The sequence below is a fragment of the Gymnoscopelus microlampas genome (assembly GCF_963454915.1).
Source record: "Gymnoscopelus microlampas genome assembly, chromosome: 8".
Classification (NCBI taxonomy): domain Eukaryota; kingdom Metazoa; phylum Chordata; class Actinopteri; order Myctophiformes; family Myctophidae; genus Gymnoscopelus; species Gymnoscopelus microlampas.
In genome coordinates, this window is record NC_139945.1 from 5,798,277 (window position 1) to 5,814,548 (window position 16,272).

The 16,272-nt window shown below is 44.4% G+C and overlaps 1 protein-coding gene across 1 annotated transcript; it reads right to left on the minus strand.

Moving 5' to 3' along the window:
• Positions 1–737: 737 nt before the first annotated feature.
• Positions 738–15,983, minus strand: fzd4 (frizzled class receptor 4). Its single transcript, XM_084064971.1, has 6 exons — positions 15,006–15,983; positions 9,049–9,186; positions 7,654–8,046; positions 5,305–5,450; positions 2,444–2,691; positions 738–1,171 (listed from the first exon to the last, which is right to left on the minus strand). The coding sequence occupies exons 1-6, from the start codon at positions 15,351–15,353 to the stop codon at positions 753–755; spliced, it is 1,692 nt and encodes a 563-aa protein (XP_083921097.1). The 5' UTR covers positions 15,354–15,983; the 3' UTR covers positions 738–752.
• Positions 15,984–16,272: the final 289 nt, after the last annotated feature.

Below are 16,272 nucleotides of genomic sequence, written 5' to 3' on the forward strand. Positions count from 1 at the left end.
GTCTCTCGCCCTCTTTGCTCCCGGATGAGAGTCTCCAGGTAGAGGTAGAGAGGATTATTCTCATAGTTGTGCTTCTCAACCTCGCCGTTTCATCCCTTATGGTGGCTTTTTATCTTTCATACAGTAACAGTCTAGGCAAGGACACTGCACTCGCTCTAGCGACGATAAAAGCGACATAAAAGACGATGCCCGACACCGTTTCACCATTTCCACTCGCCTTCTCTCTCTCGCCGCATAATTCCTGCTTTTAAAAAGGAGGGAAAACTAATTATCGCCCCAAGCCTCTATGTTTTCCTTTCTATTTTCTCGTCGCTCCCACACGGACGCACGCTTGTCAACGAGTGTGTGTTGAGCAACACGGGCGACTTGGCGAGAGTTTCTTTGTTGAAGCTTTTGTCGCCGGTAGTGTGAACGCAGGATAAGTGTCACTATAAGGGCTACAGATGCTGGCAGAGATGCTGGAGGCCCTCTCTGAGCCTGAGTGAATGTGGTGGGGATCACAGCCAGTAGCATCCACACAAATGTCCTTCTGTGTCTCCACCTAGTTCAGCTGCCTCTCTCTCTCTCTCTCTCTCTCCACAATCCTCTCCAGCTCTGCTCCGCCAGCGTTGCCTCTCTCTTCTGGTGGAGGTGGTGGAGGTGATCTCTACTTTTTCCCTTGTGTCCTGTCCACATTCCTTCTCTCAGCCTCCCACCTTCCTCCCCCCCTCTCCCTCCCTCCCTCTCTCTCTCTCCCTCCGCCCCGGCTCTCCTCACACCACCGTCTCGTTGCCTTTGGGTTTGATCCAGCCGTCGCCCGGCGCCCGCTTGCCGCCGCGGCCCGCCGCCCTGCTCTCCCGGAAGAGGCGGGCGGAGCAGCGCTGCCACGTGTGGAGCGTCTTGGCCGACCAGATCCACATGCCCGAGGTGATGCCCACCAGCAGGGACATGAAGATGCGGAGCATCTCCGACGCCACGTAGGAGTCCCGCACGCCGGACCGGAAGTCCCCCCAGTGGGAGAGCTGGTACAGGTAGCAGCCGATGACGGTGGAGGCCGGCACCGTGTACAGCACGGAGAACACGCCGATCTTCACCATCAGGCGCTCCAGCTTGTCCGTCTTGGCGCCGTCCTTCTGCAGGTTGGAGCGGATCTTGAAGAGGGCGACCAGGCCGGCGCAGATGAACAGGGTGCCTGCAGGAAGAGAACCCACATGGTTGTTATTTATTTTATTTTTTATTTTTTCTTCTTTTGGCTGACATCCTTTGAAGCAGTGGTTCTCAAACCTTTTCATGTCAAGGACCCCCTAATTGACACTTATTACCCCGCGGACCTCCATTTGAAAAGATAAGCCAGGGACCCCCATAAGAGAAGGTTTTTACGGCTCTCTAGCAGTGATTCTCAACCATTTTAATTTCAAGGACCCCCAGTTTGACATGCATTAGGCTACGGACCCCCATTTAATGGCATTTCTATCACTTGGACCGCAATTTATATTGTAAAATCTATGTCAATTAAACTCTGAGAGTGTACAAATGGAACCAAATGGACCCGTTAGGGTCCATTTGGTTCCATTTGTACACTCTCAGAGTTACAGACCCATAAGGGTCCATTTGGTGCCTAATCTATCATTTAGCTGGGGACCCCCTGGAACTCCCTAAAGGACCCCTGGGGGTCCCCGGACCCCACTTTGAGAACCAATGCTTTGAAGGATATAAATACAATTACTTCAGGTAGTAGGCCTACAAATATCAGTGCACGTACGACTACATCACAACAGCGGGAATAGTCTTTTACGAACTAGGAATTAACACAAGTTACTATGACTGCAGCTGGCAATTATTATATCGATTACTTTCTCAATTAATCAAATAATGGCGAAGTGTGTTTTTTTCTCATTTGTAATCAACGTAGCTATGTGGAAAAAAATGTAATTGATTATGTATAACTAAAACAATTAGTCTAATTAACCATATCAGCCCTACTTATAGTTGCACAAAAATAGCACATCTACAAGACTTTGTAGACCGGCAATGTTTTCCTGTTTTTGAAAATGATTTATTCAATTAAAATGTATCAGTTTGATTAAGTCAGGGGTCTTCAACAGGGGGTCCGGGACCCCTAGGGGGTCCTCAGAGTTACTACAGGGGGTCCGCCAAATCTTTGTGTGATATAATATTTGTTTTTACATTAACCACTTGGACCCTAGCATCCCTTTTCTGAGGGGAACTTTAGCCGAAAATAGCAGATCTACAAGCACACAACGCCTCGCGCTGCGAGGCGTTGTGTGCTTGTAGATCTGCTATTTTCAGCGTGAAACCAACATCTATGAAAAGCTTTAATTTGCAACACAAGTTTATGCAATATATAGTGGGGGTCCCTGCTTCACCACTCTCTCAGAGAGGGGGTCCTTGGGCTGAAAACATTGAAGACCCCTGGACTAAGTGTTGCACCCCTATCAGTTACCTATGAGGAGGTAGGTGGCCAGCGGGGCCACAACGAAGCCCGTGAGCGCCTCCTGCTGCAGGTTGCCCACGTAGCAGAGGCCGGTGAGGTCATCGGCGTCCACCAGTCTCATGATGAGGATGACGATGGTCTTGACGGCGGGGATGGCCCACGCCGCGATGTGGAAGTAGGAGCTGTGCATCTCTATGGCCTCGTGACCCCACTTCAACCCCGCAGCCAGGAACCAGGTCAGGGTCAGGATCACCCACCTGACCAACGTGATAAACCCCAGTTAATTTCATCAACTAAAACTTATGACGGAAAATATAATATTCGTCAACTACTTTTTTTCACTGACAAAAAAAAAGAAGAAATCAAAACTAAATAGAAACTGATCTATGATGACTAAAACTATGACTAAATATACTGGCAATTTGGTCAACAAATAAAAACGACATGAAAATGTTAGGGAGGGACTAGTGGAGAAGAGATCCAATAGAAATAAGTCAAGAGCTTGTAGATCGGCACACAGCTAAGTATAAATCAGGCATTAATTACGACACCATCATTGAAACACAGGTTCCTTTTTTTCTGCATTTCCTGAAGAAAAAAAAAACGTTTTTGGACATGCAATGTCTGCCCCCTGAAAGCGACAATATGTAGTAAAGGAACATGGTGGTGATAGGCATAGCCTGCCAACATTATTATGATATATGTTTTCTGATACACAGACATGAACCGTGTACGGTTAAATGTGGGTGGGACAATTTTGGTGGGGGGTTTGGGGGAAACTTTAAAACCGTAGATGTAATAATAACATGTATTCTGGTGTATTTTTAACCCATTAAAACATTTTTTCATTTTAAGTCATTTTAGATCTTGCATTGGCTATTCAAAAATAGCAGATATACAAGCTCACAGCACGTCACTTCATGCCACGCTGCGAGCTTTGTACATCTGATATTTTTGAATATATTTTCGAAAACTCTTTGAATAATTTAGATTTTTTTTAACACAAATCTTCTTCGGGGCTCTGGTCTTAATGGGTTAACAGGGAGTTTGATTGCCCAACAATCAGGAGAAATTTCAATTCCGGAGACAACAAGGAGACAGGGTAAAAATTCAGGAGTGTTGGCAGGTACGGTGACAGGTCAAATGAGGCTGAACACAAGCTGACTGCTGTTTCATCAGACTGTAATCCCTCACTATAGCAGACACATCACAGAGTGATGCTGTGTTCTTATTTGAGCTGCCATTGTGAAACTGTTTTAACATGAGACTGTCACTCTGGCCGCGATGACTCAATACACATCATCACAAGGCCAAGAAACTCCAGATATTACATCTCTGACTCAATATCTGACATATGGTGCAATTTGGTGCTCAAAGGTCACAGCCAAGAAGGTCAAATATTGATCACTTGAGACGATTGCATTTTGACAGCTTGTCTCAAGACATTTTATTTCCCTGCTTTCAGCTCCTTAGATCATTGTCTCACAATGTGGGTTTCCGGGGACCCCCGGGGGTCCTTGAGGGGGATCCAGGGGGTCCCCAGCTAAATGAGGAACAGTTCAACACTTTAACCTTATTTTATCGGCTATTTTCGATTGACAAATCTTCTATGGGTGGCACAAAATCTTTTCAACTGGGGGTCTGCAGCCAAATGCAATCTGGGGGGCCCTTCACATGAAAATGTTTGAAAACCACGGTCCTAGATGAGATAATGAGGTAAACAACAAATTAAGAAACACACTGTCAGACACCCTACAAGCCTACATGAACGCAGATGAGCCAGTTGGCACAACTATGCACACCTCTAGGCTGTCCTTGTTTTGTAGGACACTGTCCTGTGAAAAGAAAGAGCTGCGACACGAAACACAGAGTGGCAACACAAGCACAAGCACTTACAACGATGGGCTTGTAAAATGACTCTGTGTGTGCGTGTGCGTGAGCGTGTGTGTGTGTATCCGTTTTCGTTTTGACAGAACGGTGACACAGAATGGTCGGACAATGGTTTCCCCAACTAGCTACTTTAATACCGTTTTTAATTGTGTATTTTGAGTCCTTAAGATTTGCACCTACAGTGACGATGATGATCGATGATTGTGCCCTAAGGACTAGGGCTGGTTAATTAATATTCGAATATCGAATATTCCTCGAATATGGGGAAAATACGTTTTTTTTTTATTATTTTTTTATTTTATGTTTATTTGACAGGGACAATAAAAAAAAATGTATCAAGTTATAAAAACAAACAAAATATATGTTTTATTGGATTCGAGCACTCGATACATTGTTTTTTGTATTGTTTCTGTCAAAAAAAAATGAAACATATTTAAAAAAAAAAAAATAATAATAATATTTATAATAGTAATAATAATATTCGAATATATTCGAATATCTGCCAATTTTTAGGACCAATATTCGAATATCATTTCTGAGGAAAGTTGAGAGCCCTACTAAGGACAATGTGACATTGCTTAAGTCCCTTTGACAAAGGCCTTCTCACTGTCCCAAAAACTAAGCTAAAAACTAACGGTGACCCTGCCTTTACAGTCGTCACACCCACTCAGTGGAATGGTCCTCCACTGGCATTAAGATAAGCAGAGTCACTTGATACCTTCAAAAAGCGGTTGATACCTTCAAAAACACACCTGTTTCCTAAGCACTTTTCTTTTGTGTTTTGTTATAATTTGTCTGTATTGCATTGCATGTACAGCACCTTGTAACATTTGTTTTGAAAGGCACTTTATAAATAAACTCGACCTTACCTTACCTTACTTTACATAATTGAAAAGAACTGCTGATCAGCTCAAATGACTTCGATCGGGCGATTATGTAACAGTCGCGCCCCCGGTGGTCTACACGTGCACTGCACTCACCAGAGGGAGGAGGCCATGCCGAAGAAGTAGAGCAGGAGGAAGACGATAGCACAGCCCGTACTCTTCAGCCCTTCCTGCACCAGCACAGGCACTGCCGCTTCCTCCAGGTCACAAGAGACACGCTCCCTGCCCAGGGTCAACCGCACCTACACACACACACACACACACACACACACACGTTTGTATTATTATACTTGTGAAGACATCAACACTTTAGGACAGCCATGTTATGAATGCCATTTTAAAAAAAAGATTGCCATTTTTAACCGTAAGCCTAAAGCCGAAAAAAACAGCAGATCTACAAGCTCACAACGCGTCGCGCTGCGACGCGTTGTGAGCTTATAGATCGGCTGTTTTTCGGTGCATGACACTGGCGCGCAACTAAGTATAAATCATGTTGAACTCTAATTCCAATCCCTAAATCCTGACCTGAATGTTTTTCTAATTGTAAGCTTATCTCTAAAAAATGTTTTTTTAACTATAAAACAACCACTTTGTCTTGTGGGGACGAGGAAACACACACACACACACACACACACACACACACACACACACACACACACACACACACACACAGAGAGAGAGAGAGCGATAAGAGTTGAGCGAGTCAGCTGCTACATTTCCTGACAATGTTTTGAATTACCTTTTTTACCAGTGAGGTCATGCACATTACAGAGCAGGGGGAGGATTATAAAATGTGATAACTTTCCGTTCATATACGTGTTGCCGCTCTTGGCGTCTGGCCTTTTTCGCCTGCACTTATTCACAGCCTGACGAATTGTTGTTTTTTTCTGTCGTATTAGCATTTATTTCAGACAAATAACTGCTGACAAAAAGTCCTTGGCTGTGTTTGGCTGTGTGACAGCCAAGGACAACAATCGTTGTCGGGGCAGAAACCTTGTATCTCCATACGTTAACGTTTTCATGTTTTTTTTTTTTCGTAAATGAATGCCCTACGTCATCATTTTAGAGTGCACACACAAAAGTAGTGAAATAGCAGATCAACAAGCTCACAATGTGTCGCGATTCGAGGTGCTGTGAGCTTGTAGATCGGCTATTTTCACTATTTATATTGTTTTTAAAATAATAATGAAAAAGGAACAGTTTTGGACATTTGGTTTCCACCTGAACAGCAACAACGTACTTCCAATCACCAGATTTACTTTGACTTTGACTTGCTCGGTTGCATCCCTAGTTGAAACAGCTAGCTAAACTCCAAATGGAGTGTACCTTGTGCATATTGTTCCTGGTGTGACATCACAAAGGGGTGAAATTCCGACTGTGTATTAACATTATTTCATTTTCTGTCCATGCATCAAATAAGTAATGGAAAAATAAAGGTCTCCTCATTCATTAGAGGGACAATCAGTCACTAGAAGCAGTGTGTTTTCAATGAGACTAACATGGAGTTTGACGTTGAATGGACTTCTATAGCAGGAGGGGGCCATGTTTAATCAAATGAATATTTAAAAAAAATAATGAACCAAGTGCCTTAAAAAACTGTCTGGGGTGCACACAAAAGCCAGAGTAGAAGTGAAAATAAAAGTGTTTTAAAGTGAAATTCCCCTTTAAAACCACAAATGATAATACAGAACAGGGATATTCAACATGTTTTCAGACATTTAACCACTTAAACCATCAATACATACTCAGTAAACCTGACCTTTGGCTCTGTACTGGCTCTTTTTCCCCCTCTGCACCAATTATCATTGCCGAAAATAGCCGATCCACAAGCTCACAGTAGCTATTTTCCGGCAAATGTTCCCGCCAGAATAGGGACACTTGCGTTAAAGTGGTTCATGCAAAAACTAAAAAAGTTCCTATCTCGCAAACTCTGATGACCCCCTAGGGCAGTGGTTCTCAAACCTTTTCATGTCAAGGACCCCCAAATTGACACTTATTAGCCCGCGGACCCCCATTTGAAAAGATATGCCAGGGACCCCCATAAGAGAAGATTTTTACGGCTCTATAGCAGTGATTCTCAACCATTTTAATTTCAAGGACCCCCAGTTTGTCATGCATTAGGCTACGGACCCCCATTTAATGGCATTTCTATCTCTGGGACCCCAATTCATAGTGTAAAATCAATGTTAATCTAACTCTGAGTGTGTACAAATGGAACCAAATGGACCCGTTAGGGTCCATTTGGTTCCATTTGTACACTCTCAAGAGTTACACACCCATAAGGGTCCATTTGGTTCCATAAATCATTTAGCTGGGGACCCCCTGGAACCCCCTCAAGTAACCCTGGGGGTCCCCGGACCCCACTTTGAGAACCACTGCCCTAGGGGTCCCGGTCCCCCCCTGCCGAATACCCACAACGTGGAACATTTCCTCCTCACCACTCACCAGGTAGGCCACGCTGTAGAGGTTACAGCACATGGACAGGAAGATGATGGGTCTCTCCGGGTAGGAGAACCTCTGCGAGTCCAGCAGGAAGGTCAGCACGGTCAGCGTGGTGGACAGGAAGCACAGGACGGCCCACACCGCCATCCAGGCGTCCGTGAAGACCTTGGCGCCGCGGCGGTACAGCCCGCTGTCGTAGCCGCACTGCAGCGCGCAGCTGTGGCTGCGCCGCACCCAGGCGTACTGGTCGGGCGCCGACCCCAGGGCCTGGCACTCCTCCTCCTGGGGGGGCAGGTTGCGGTTGACGGGGTGGTAGGGCGGCTCCTCGTCGCCGGGACCCTCCATGCACATGTGGTTGTGGTCGTTCTGCGGCGGGAAGAGGCTGCAGTTGAGCACCTGTGTGTGAAAAGGAGGAGGACGTGGTGAGGATGATTGTTTAGAGCAGGGGTCTTCAACGTTTTCAGGGCCAAGGACCCCCTAGCTGAGAGGAGAGATGAAGCAGGGACCCCCTACTCTATACTGTATAAAATTGTGTTTCAGATTCAACTTTTTTTGTTTACTTGGTCTGCTCTTTTTTTCCCTCTACACCAAACACCTCTTTGCCAAAAAATAGCCGATCTACAAGCTCACAACGCCTCGCGCTGCGAGGCGTTGTGAGCTTGTAGATCTGCTATTTTTTGGCTAAAGTTCTCCTCAGAAAAGGAATACAATAAGGGTTCAAGTGGTAAAAAAGGTTAAAAAAAAAGAATCACATCACACAAAGGTTTCGGCGGACCCCCTGTAGTAACTCTGAGGACCCTCTAGGGGTCCCGGACCCCCTGTTGAAGACCCCTGGTTTAGAGTCCCGACCGATGCCATAGTGTTGGGTCCAGTGCTGCACTTTTTTTTTTGTCAAATTTGCTAATCAATTTGATAAATTTTGATTTAACTCACATTAAACAAACAAATTAAATAACAATATATATAATTTGTTTTTAAGTTAAATCACTTATATGCCCTATTCCAAAACCTTAAAAAATTGCTGATCTACAAGCTCACAACAAACGATGTATTATGAGCTTGTAGATCAGATATTTTCGCAATCCTTTGAAAACTTTCAAACACTTTCGCCTATAATGATGGGGAACGCTGGGGTGAATGTGTTTAACATGGTCTCGTTAACGTGGTTAAGATTGTCTCGTTAACGTGGTTAAGATTGTCTCGTTAACGTGGTTAAGATTGTCTTGTTAACGAGGTTAAGATTGTCTCGTTAATGTGGTTAAGATTGTCTTGTTAACGTGGTTAAGATTGTCTCGTTAATGTGGTTAAGATTGTCTCGTTAACATGGTTAAGATTGCCCCGTTGATGTGGTTAAGATAGTCTCATTAATCTTGTTAGTTATAAATTAGTTGAACCCACCTCCGGCCATATGAAGCCAAACTCGTTGAGCACAGGAAGGCACTTCCTCTTGACGGACAGACACATGCTGCCACATGGACCAATGGGGATTGGCACCTTGTCTGTGCACATGGGCACATAGACGCTACAGAGGAAGAACTGCAAGGGAAGACAAGAAAAACATGTTAGATTCAGTGGTTCTCAAAGTAGGGCCATCAAAATCAGTTTAAAGAAACATTGGGATAACCACTAGCATCCCTTTTTTCACCAAAAAACGCTACAAGCTTGTAATGCGTCATGCCACATTATGACACGTTGTGTACTTATATATCTGCTTTTTTTTTTTACAAAAAAAATATTTGGTGTAGAGGGGGATGGGGGGAAGCGGACTTACGTACAGAGGCAACTCAGGTGCAGGTGACTAAGTATAGAGGGGTTTAAGTGGCTAAACAACCTTGACTCCACTTCCCGCTGTGTGTGGCTCTACATTCACTGTATGGCTACATCGTCATTTTTTCCAGTAGCGGATCTATTTTCACATCTATAAAGAAACTTGCACACAAGTGGAGCCGCAGCCAAAACTGCAGCCGATGGTCTCTCCCCAAGGTTTTAGAGAGAGAGAGAGAGAGAGAGAGAGAGAGAGAGAGAGAGAGAGAGAGAGAGAGAGAGAGAGAGAGAGAGAGAGAGAGAGAGAGAGAGAGAGAGAGAGAGAGAGAGAGAGAGAGAGAGAGAGAACTTCCCTACGCCTTCAAAGACATGCTGTGGACTTAACGACACTGAAGATGTGGACTTAACAACGGTGTAATGCTACCATAATGCTCCCGTAATCCAACGCTTGGTTTTATCTGACTGCTCTGCGGTTGGCTTTGAAGTTGGTATCAAAAGTTTAGGGGGTGATGGAGAAACTGAATATAGGTCTTTTCACATGGAGAGTGACACCTGCCTTCTTCTCACTTGAATCGGCGAGGTTTATATAGCAGGTTATTTAGACAGTTGCTAGGTTTGTGCTTTACCTGGTATCCTATAGTTTCAATGTACAGAATGTTATTTTTGATAGATTATTGTTTAGACTGATGCCAGGTTCTTGGTTTACTTGTGATCCTAGTTCAATGAGGCACTACACTGTGTAGAGGGGAAAAGGAGCAAACCAAGTAGAGCCAAAGGTATTAAAGGTGTAGATTAAATGTCTGAAATAAACAAAAAAAACACTGATGATCGTCAATGAAGCGATCTATGAAATCTATGAAAAATATGTAGTGGGGATCCCTGCTTCATCTCTCTCTCTCAGCTTAGGGGTTCTTGGCCTGAAAAACATTGATGACCCCTGTTTCAGATGTACAGAATTTCTTAGATTGTTTTTTTATCTATTCATGAAATGTTTTAATTTCTTTGACTCCTTTTCTGATTTTCTTTTTTGTTTTGTTCTTTGAAATAATCTTTTTTATATGTAGTAAACTGGAAAAATCTACTGTCACTGACGTGACCCATAAATACACATGTCCGTGACCCAGTGTTTGGGAACCACTTCTGATAAAGGGATAATTCACTTTCAAACATGTTTAGGCCGGGGTCATTTTAACGTCTACTCAGGCTTTTGTGATCAGCCCAGATAGTCTTTAAGTTGCTTGATTCAGTAATTAGATATTTGATATTCATTTTATCAGACACGCCCCCTTCCTATACAAATCCATTGTAACTTAAAATTCCATTTTGACCATGATAGATTCTTCGAAAACACCGTCCTTGGTTCTGGTGACTGATATTGTCCTTTTAATATGTGAGGGGGCCGTGAATTTTCAATTAATTTGATTCATTTTGTTATTTTTTTCATTTCCCCCCCAAAAATTTAAAAATAAATGAAAAAAGCCCCCTCACACATTAAAGTGACAATATCAGTCATCAGAACCACCAGTATCTAAATACTGAATCAAGCAACTTAAAAACTGCGGTGCTCACGGACTCAGTAGATGTTAAAATGAACCCCAAACATGTTTGAAAGTGAAATATCCCTTTAAGATATGTGCTACATGGTTAGAGATTCAGTTCCCACACAGATCCATCATATGGTGACAGGGGTGTATGGCATTTTCTGGGAGTTTCCACCAGCCGTTGGAAACCAGAGTGCCTTCTCTCACTTCACTGTTAAAGCCGCTCGGGTTACAGCGGCCAGGAAGCCTCCCATTAAAGAGCAAATGTGGGGGGGATAAGGTTACCCTGCTCTGCACATGCATGCGCGTGCGTGCGTGTGTGTATTACTATACTTGTAAGGACTATACATCCCCACCAGCATAGTATTTGACAAAAAGACATTGTGAGGAAGATTTTTAGAGATTGGCTTACGATTACCCAATTAGAAATGTAGAGGTTAGGTTGAGGGGTTTAGATTAGAGATTTCCCTATTTTATACTTAGGGTTAGGGTTAGCAATGTCACACCAAAATATAGCTGATCTACAAGCTCACAGTGTGTTGCAGTTTGACACGTTGTGAGCTTGTAGATCTGAAATGTTTCGGCTATTCTGCAATTTTTTGGCTATTTTCTACAATTTGCTATGCTGTCCTAACATGTTCATGTCCTCACAAGTATAGCTAGTGTGTGTGTGTGTGTGTGTGTGTGTGTGTGTGTGTGTGTGTGTGTGTGTGTGTGTGTGTGTGTGTGTGTGTGTGTGTGTGTGTGTGTGTGTGTGTGCATTTTGTGTGTCTGAGGAAGTGTGTGCAAATAGGTCTATATGAGTGTGTGAGAGGTGAATTCATCTAATGTTTTTTAACTGCTGGAGTAGTGTGTGTGTGTGCGTGCGCGTCCGTGCCTGTGTGTTTACATGTAGTTAGTTATAGCCCTATTAGCCACTTAAACCCTAGCGTCCCTCCCACCCTATTCTGGGGCACACTTTCAGGGGTAAATAGCAGATCTACAAGCTCAGGACACTTGTAGATCATGCCATTTTAGGCAAAGAGATTTTGGTATGTAGAGGGAAATACTATCAGACCTAGTATAGAGGCCTGGGGGACCCCGCAGTCAACTAAGAGTATATAGGGTTTAAGTGGTTTTATGCAATGTATGAGCACTTTAGTGTGTGAAGTGCAGCAGCGCGTCTAACACACTTAGTAATATAAAAATGCACGTCAAAGTCAGTCGATCTCTCCTTACTAATTCGACAAAGCCGCTGATAGCGATATAAATAACAAACCTTCCACTCCGCACTAGTCATTAAATTATAGGCTGTAGTGAAATCTGAGAGACGGAGAGAGAGAGAGAGAGAGAGAGAGAGAGGGAGAGAGAGTGGGACGTAATTCTATTTTTCACATGGTGGATGAGACAAACAAGCATGCCTTATTCTGGTAAATACTGAGGGCAGCATTGTTAGCTAGCAGCAGGACAGTGCGGAACACTATGCATATTGTCGCTCTGTCCAACATGAACATGTTAATCTCAATGGACAGCTGGAGCGCTCCCCGTAAAATCATCACCACACCGTCGTCATAACTCTCCATCATTCCATTTGGATCACAGCGGCAGTCGGCCTCGCTGTATTGGCCTATTAGTGCAGTGGTTCTCAAAACAATTTCATGCTAAGGACCCCCCAAATTGATATGTAAGCCTATTTGGCCGCCCCCCCCCCCCCCCCCGCCACTCCCTCCCAAATATTTCTAGCATGCTGTATAGGCAAATGCTAGGTTCATTGTTTACCTGGTAAACAATGAACCTAGCACCTTTTACGGCTCTCTAGCAGTGATTCTCAACCATTTTAATTTCAAGGACCCCAGTTTGACATGCACTAGGCTACGGACCCCCATTTAATGGCATTTATACCTCTGGGACCCCAATTCACATTGTAAAACCAATGTTAATTTAACTCTGAGAGTGTACAAAATGGAACCAAATGGACCCGTTAGGGTCCATTTGGTTCCATTTGTACACTCTCAGAGTTAAGACCCACTCTCAGAGTTAAGACCCATAAGGGTCCATTTGGTTCCTGTCCATCATCTAGCTGGGGACCCCCTGGAACCCCCTCAAGTACCCCTGGGGGTCCCCGGACCCCACTTTGAGAACCAATGCGCTAAATGCCTAAATTGTCATTTAGTGCGCCCCCCCATATACGAGATTTGTCAACACATGTCAATTTCCTTGGGGTAAAAAAAGACACAAAAAAGGGCTTAAGTGTTTGAGAATGTAATTTAGATAGCAGGTTATTTACACAGATGCTAGGTGAATTGTTTACCTGATGATATCCTATAGTTTCAAACGTACAGAATGTATTATTTAGATAGCATGCTATTTGGACAGATGCTAGGTTCATTGTTTACCTGATATCCTAGTTTGGTTGAGGCACTGCATTGTTCTCTCTGCAGGCTATTTTCATCATTTCTGCCCTTTTGTCATATGTTTTGACAATTTGGCCAACGTTTGACCCGTTTTTATAGTATAGTTTGTTGATTTATTTTGATGCGGTAATGGTCTTTTTTTCTTATCTTTCTTTCTTTTTTGAGGTGTTAAAAATGTCTTAAAAGTCTTTAAATTTACACTTTACTGTCATCTGCTCCCCCCCACCACACAGTTGGGGGGGGGGGGGGGGCATAGAGCAGTTGAGAACCACTGCCCTATGTGACTATAGCCTATTTACCTTGTTGTTTATTGACTAAAGTTCAGGTTTAGCCTACTTATTCTGACCTGAACACATGCACATTGCTCTGCTTAATGCTCAAATTGTGTAAATTGTACATTTAAACTGTTCCCCACTCTGCAGAGGACCCCCTGGAACCCCCCTCAAGGACCCCCTGGGGGTCCCTGGACCCCACTTTGAGGAGCACTGCCACAGTAAACTCAATCTGACTTGTCTTGTCATGTGCTCTGTGGCTTCGCACACACACACACACACACACACACACACACACACACACACACACACACACACACACACACACACACACACACACACACACACACACACACACACACACACGCGCACCACATGCACACACAAAACATTAAGGACAATGATGGGCTCAGAACTAAGGGCCATGCGTGGGCAAACAAACAACTGCACTCTATATGAGCCGCGTGTGTCCCCCGTGTGGGAGGATCAAACCTAATAATAGTAATTGATTTTTCTAAATAAAATAAGACAATTATCCATTCTTAGTTGGAGGAATGGTTGTGTAAGCCGGGGAGTAAGGTCTGCAGAGGTTGTTACAACAACAACCTAATGGATTCTAGTGTGAAATGGCAAGATTCTCTACTGCCCCAAATCAGTGGTTCTCAAACACACACACACACACACACACACACACACACACAGTTGTCTACGGACCCCCATAACTCTCAGAAGGACAGACTTTTTAAGGGTCCTTTTGGTTCCTTCCTAAATATCAACAAAATATAGCCGGGGAGGGGACCCCCTGGAACCCCCTTGGAAGACCCCTTGGGGGTGCCCGGACCCCACTTTGGGAACCACTGCCCCTAACTCCAACTCTCAGAGTTGCAGAACCTTCAAGGGTCCATTTGGTTCCTTACAAACACAACACACGTTTTTCGCAAAACTGCTACAGGATTTAGAAGACATGTGTAGATGCGTTCCCAGATTGAATGGGTTAACCCAGTTAAGACCTGGAACTGTGTCATTTTTTGATTTGAGCTAAAAAGCATTATTTTACACTTTGGGCTATTCAAAAATAGCAGATATAAAAGCTCATAGCGCGGCACCGAGTGCCACGCTACGAGCTTGTAGATCTGCTATTTTTGAAAATTCGTGAAAATGTGTGCACATCTTTGAATATATATATTTTTAAAGCGAACATTTTTAACTCACATCTTTGTTCTGGGGGGGTCCCTGGAACAAAATATTTTGATGGGGGGGTCCGCGGCCAAATACATATAATTTTGGGGGTCCTTGACATGAAAAAGATTGAGCACCACTGATATAGAAACATACGTTTTTCAGAACCCCCCCGTCCCCCGTCCCCCGTAAAGTCAGCAGTATACCTTGAGCTGGCTGGAGCAGCCGTACTGGATCAGGGGGGTGAACGTGGTGAGCTGCAGCTCGGCGTCCGACTGCAGCACGTTGCCCACCAGGTTGGGCATCTTGGTGACGTTGTAGCCCAGACCCTGGCACATGGCGATGCGGATGGGGTCGCAGGTCATCTCCTCCATCACCTCATCGCCGCCGCCGCCGCCGAACGCCCCCCTCACCCCGTGCAGATCGGACAAGAGGACCACCACCAGGGTCACCATGAAGAGCGCCCCCCTGCATGGAGGAGTAGTAGTAGTAGTAGTGGTGGTGGTGGTGGTGTGATCCCCCCACCACCACCGCGTCCCAACGCCACCCCGCATGACTTATGACTTGTCTGTCCCCTGGCTGGGGTTGTCCCCCTCCTTAGTTGATCCCTGGTCCTCAGCTGATGGGAGAATGTGTTGGCAAAAAAGTTGAACTTGTCCCACCGACCGGATTAAATGCTGTGTGTATTATTAGTCCCGGGGTCCCGGTGGAATAATCGCTTATTAGTCCGTTATTTATTTTTTGTTGAGAAATAATGCCTTCAGCCGCACGACAAATGAAGACAAAACACTTTTCTCTCTTGCTTTGGCTTTACTTTGCACTAGGAGTTATAATAAAGAAGGCAAAGCCGATCTGAAGCCATTATGTCGGATCGGGGGAAAACAAATAAAAGTATCCAAGTTGGGAAAACGTCCAAGAGAATAATAAACCTATATTTTCCAGAATTCTGCGATCATGCACCCGATTGTTTCAACAATCCAATTAAAAAATGCGTCCGGCACGCGTAAAAACCCGTAGACATCCCTCTCTCTCTCTCTCTCCGATCCTTGGTAGATCCGTTACCAGTAGACCCCAGACTCACACACTGATCACTCACACACACTCTCTCACTCACACACACACGCCGTGGACACAGAGCACGCTAGCTGGGGGTTTTGCGGTGGCTACTGCCTCCTCAGTGCCTGCGCGCCTGGACCGCTATATTGTATCCAGAGACGTGTGTGTGTGGAGAAAGGGCTACTCTGCAGTGTTGCCAGATTATGTGAGAGAAACAAGCAAATTGGTCTATAAAAACAAGCCCCAAAGAAGCAACTTTTCTAAAACATGTTTTCATTGTCTCTATTGTTCATGTATGTGATGCTATATGTAATACTGCAACGCAACTGACCATAAAAAAGTTGCAACTTTAAACCCGTATACATCGAGCCAATCTACACGCTCACAACGCTCACATCGCATGGCGCCGCGTTGTAG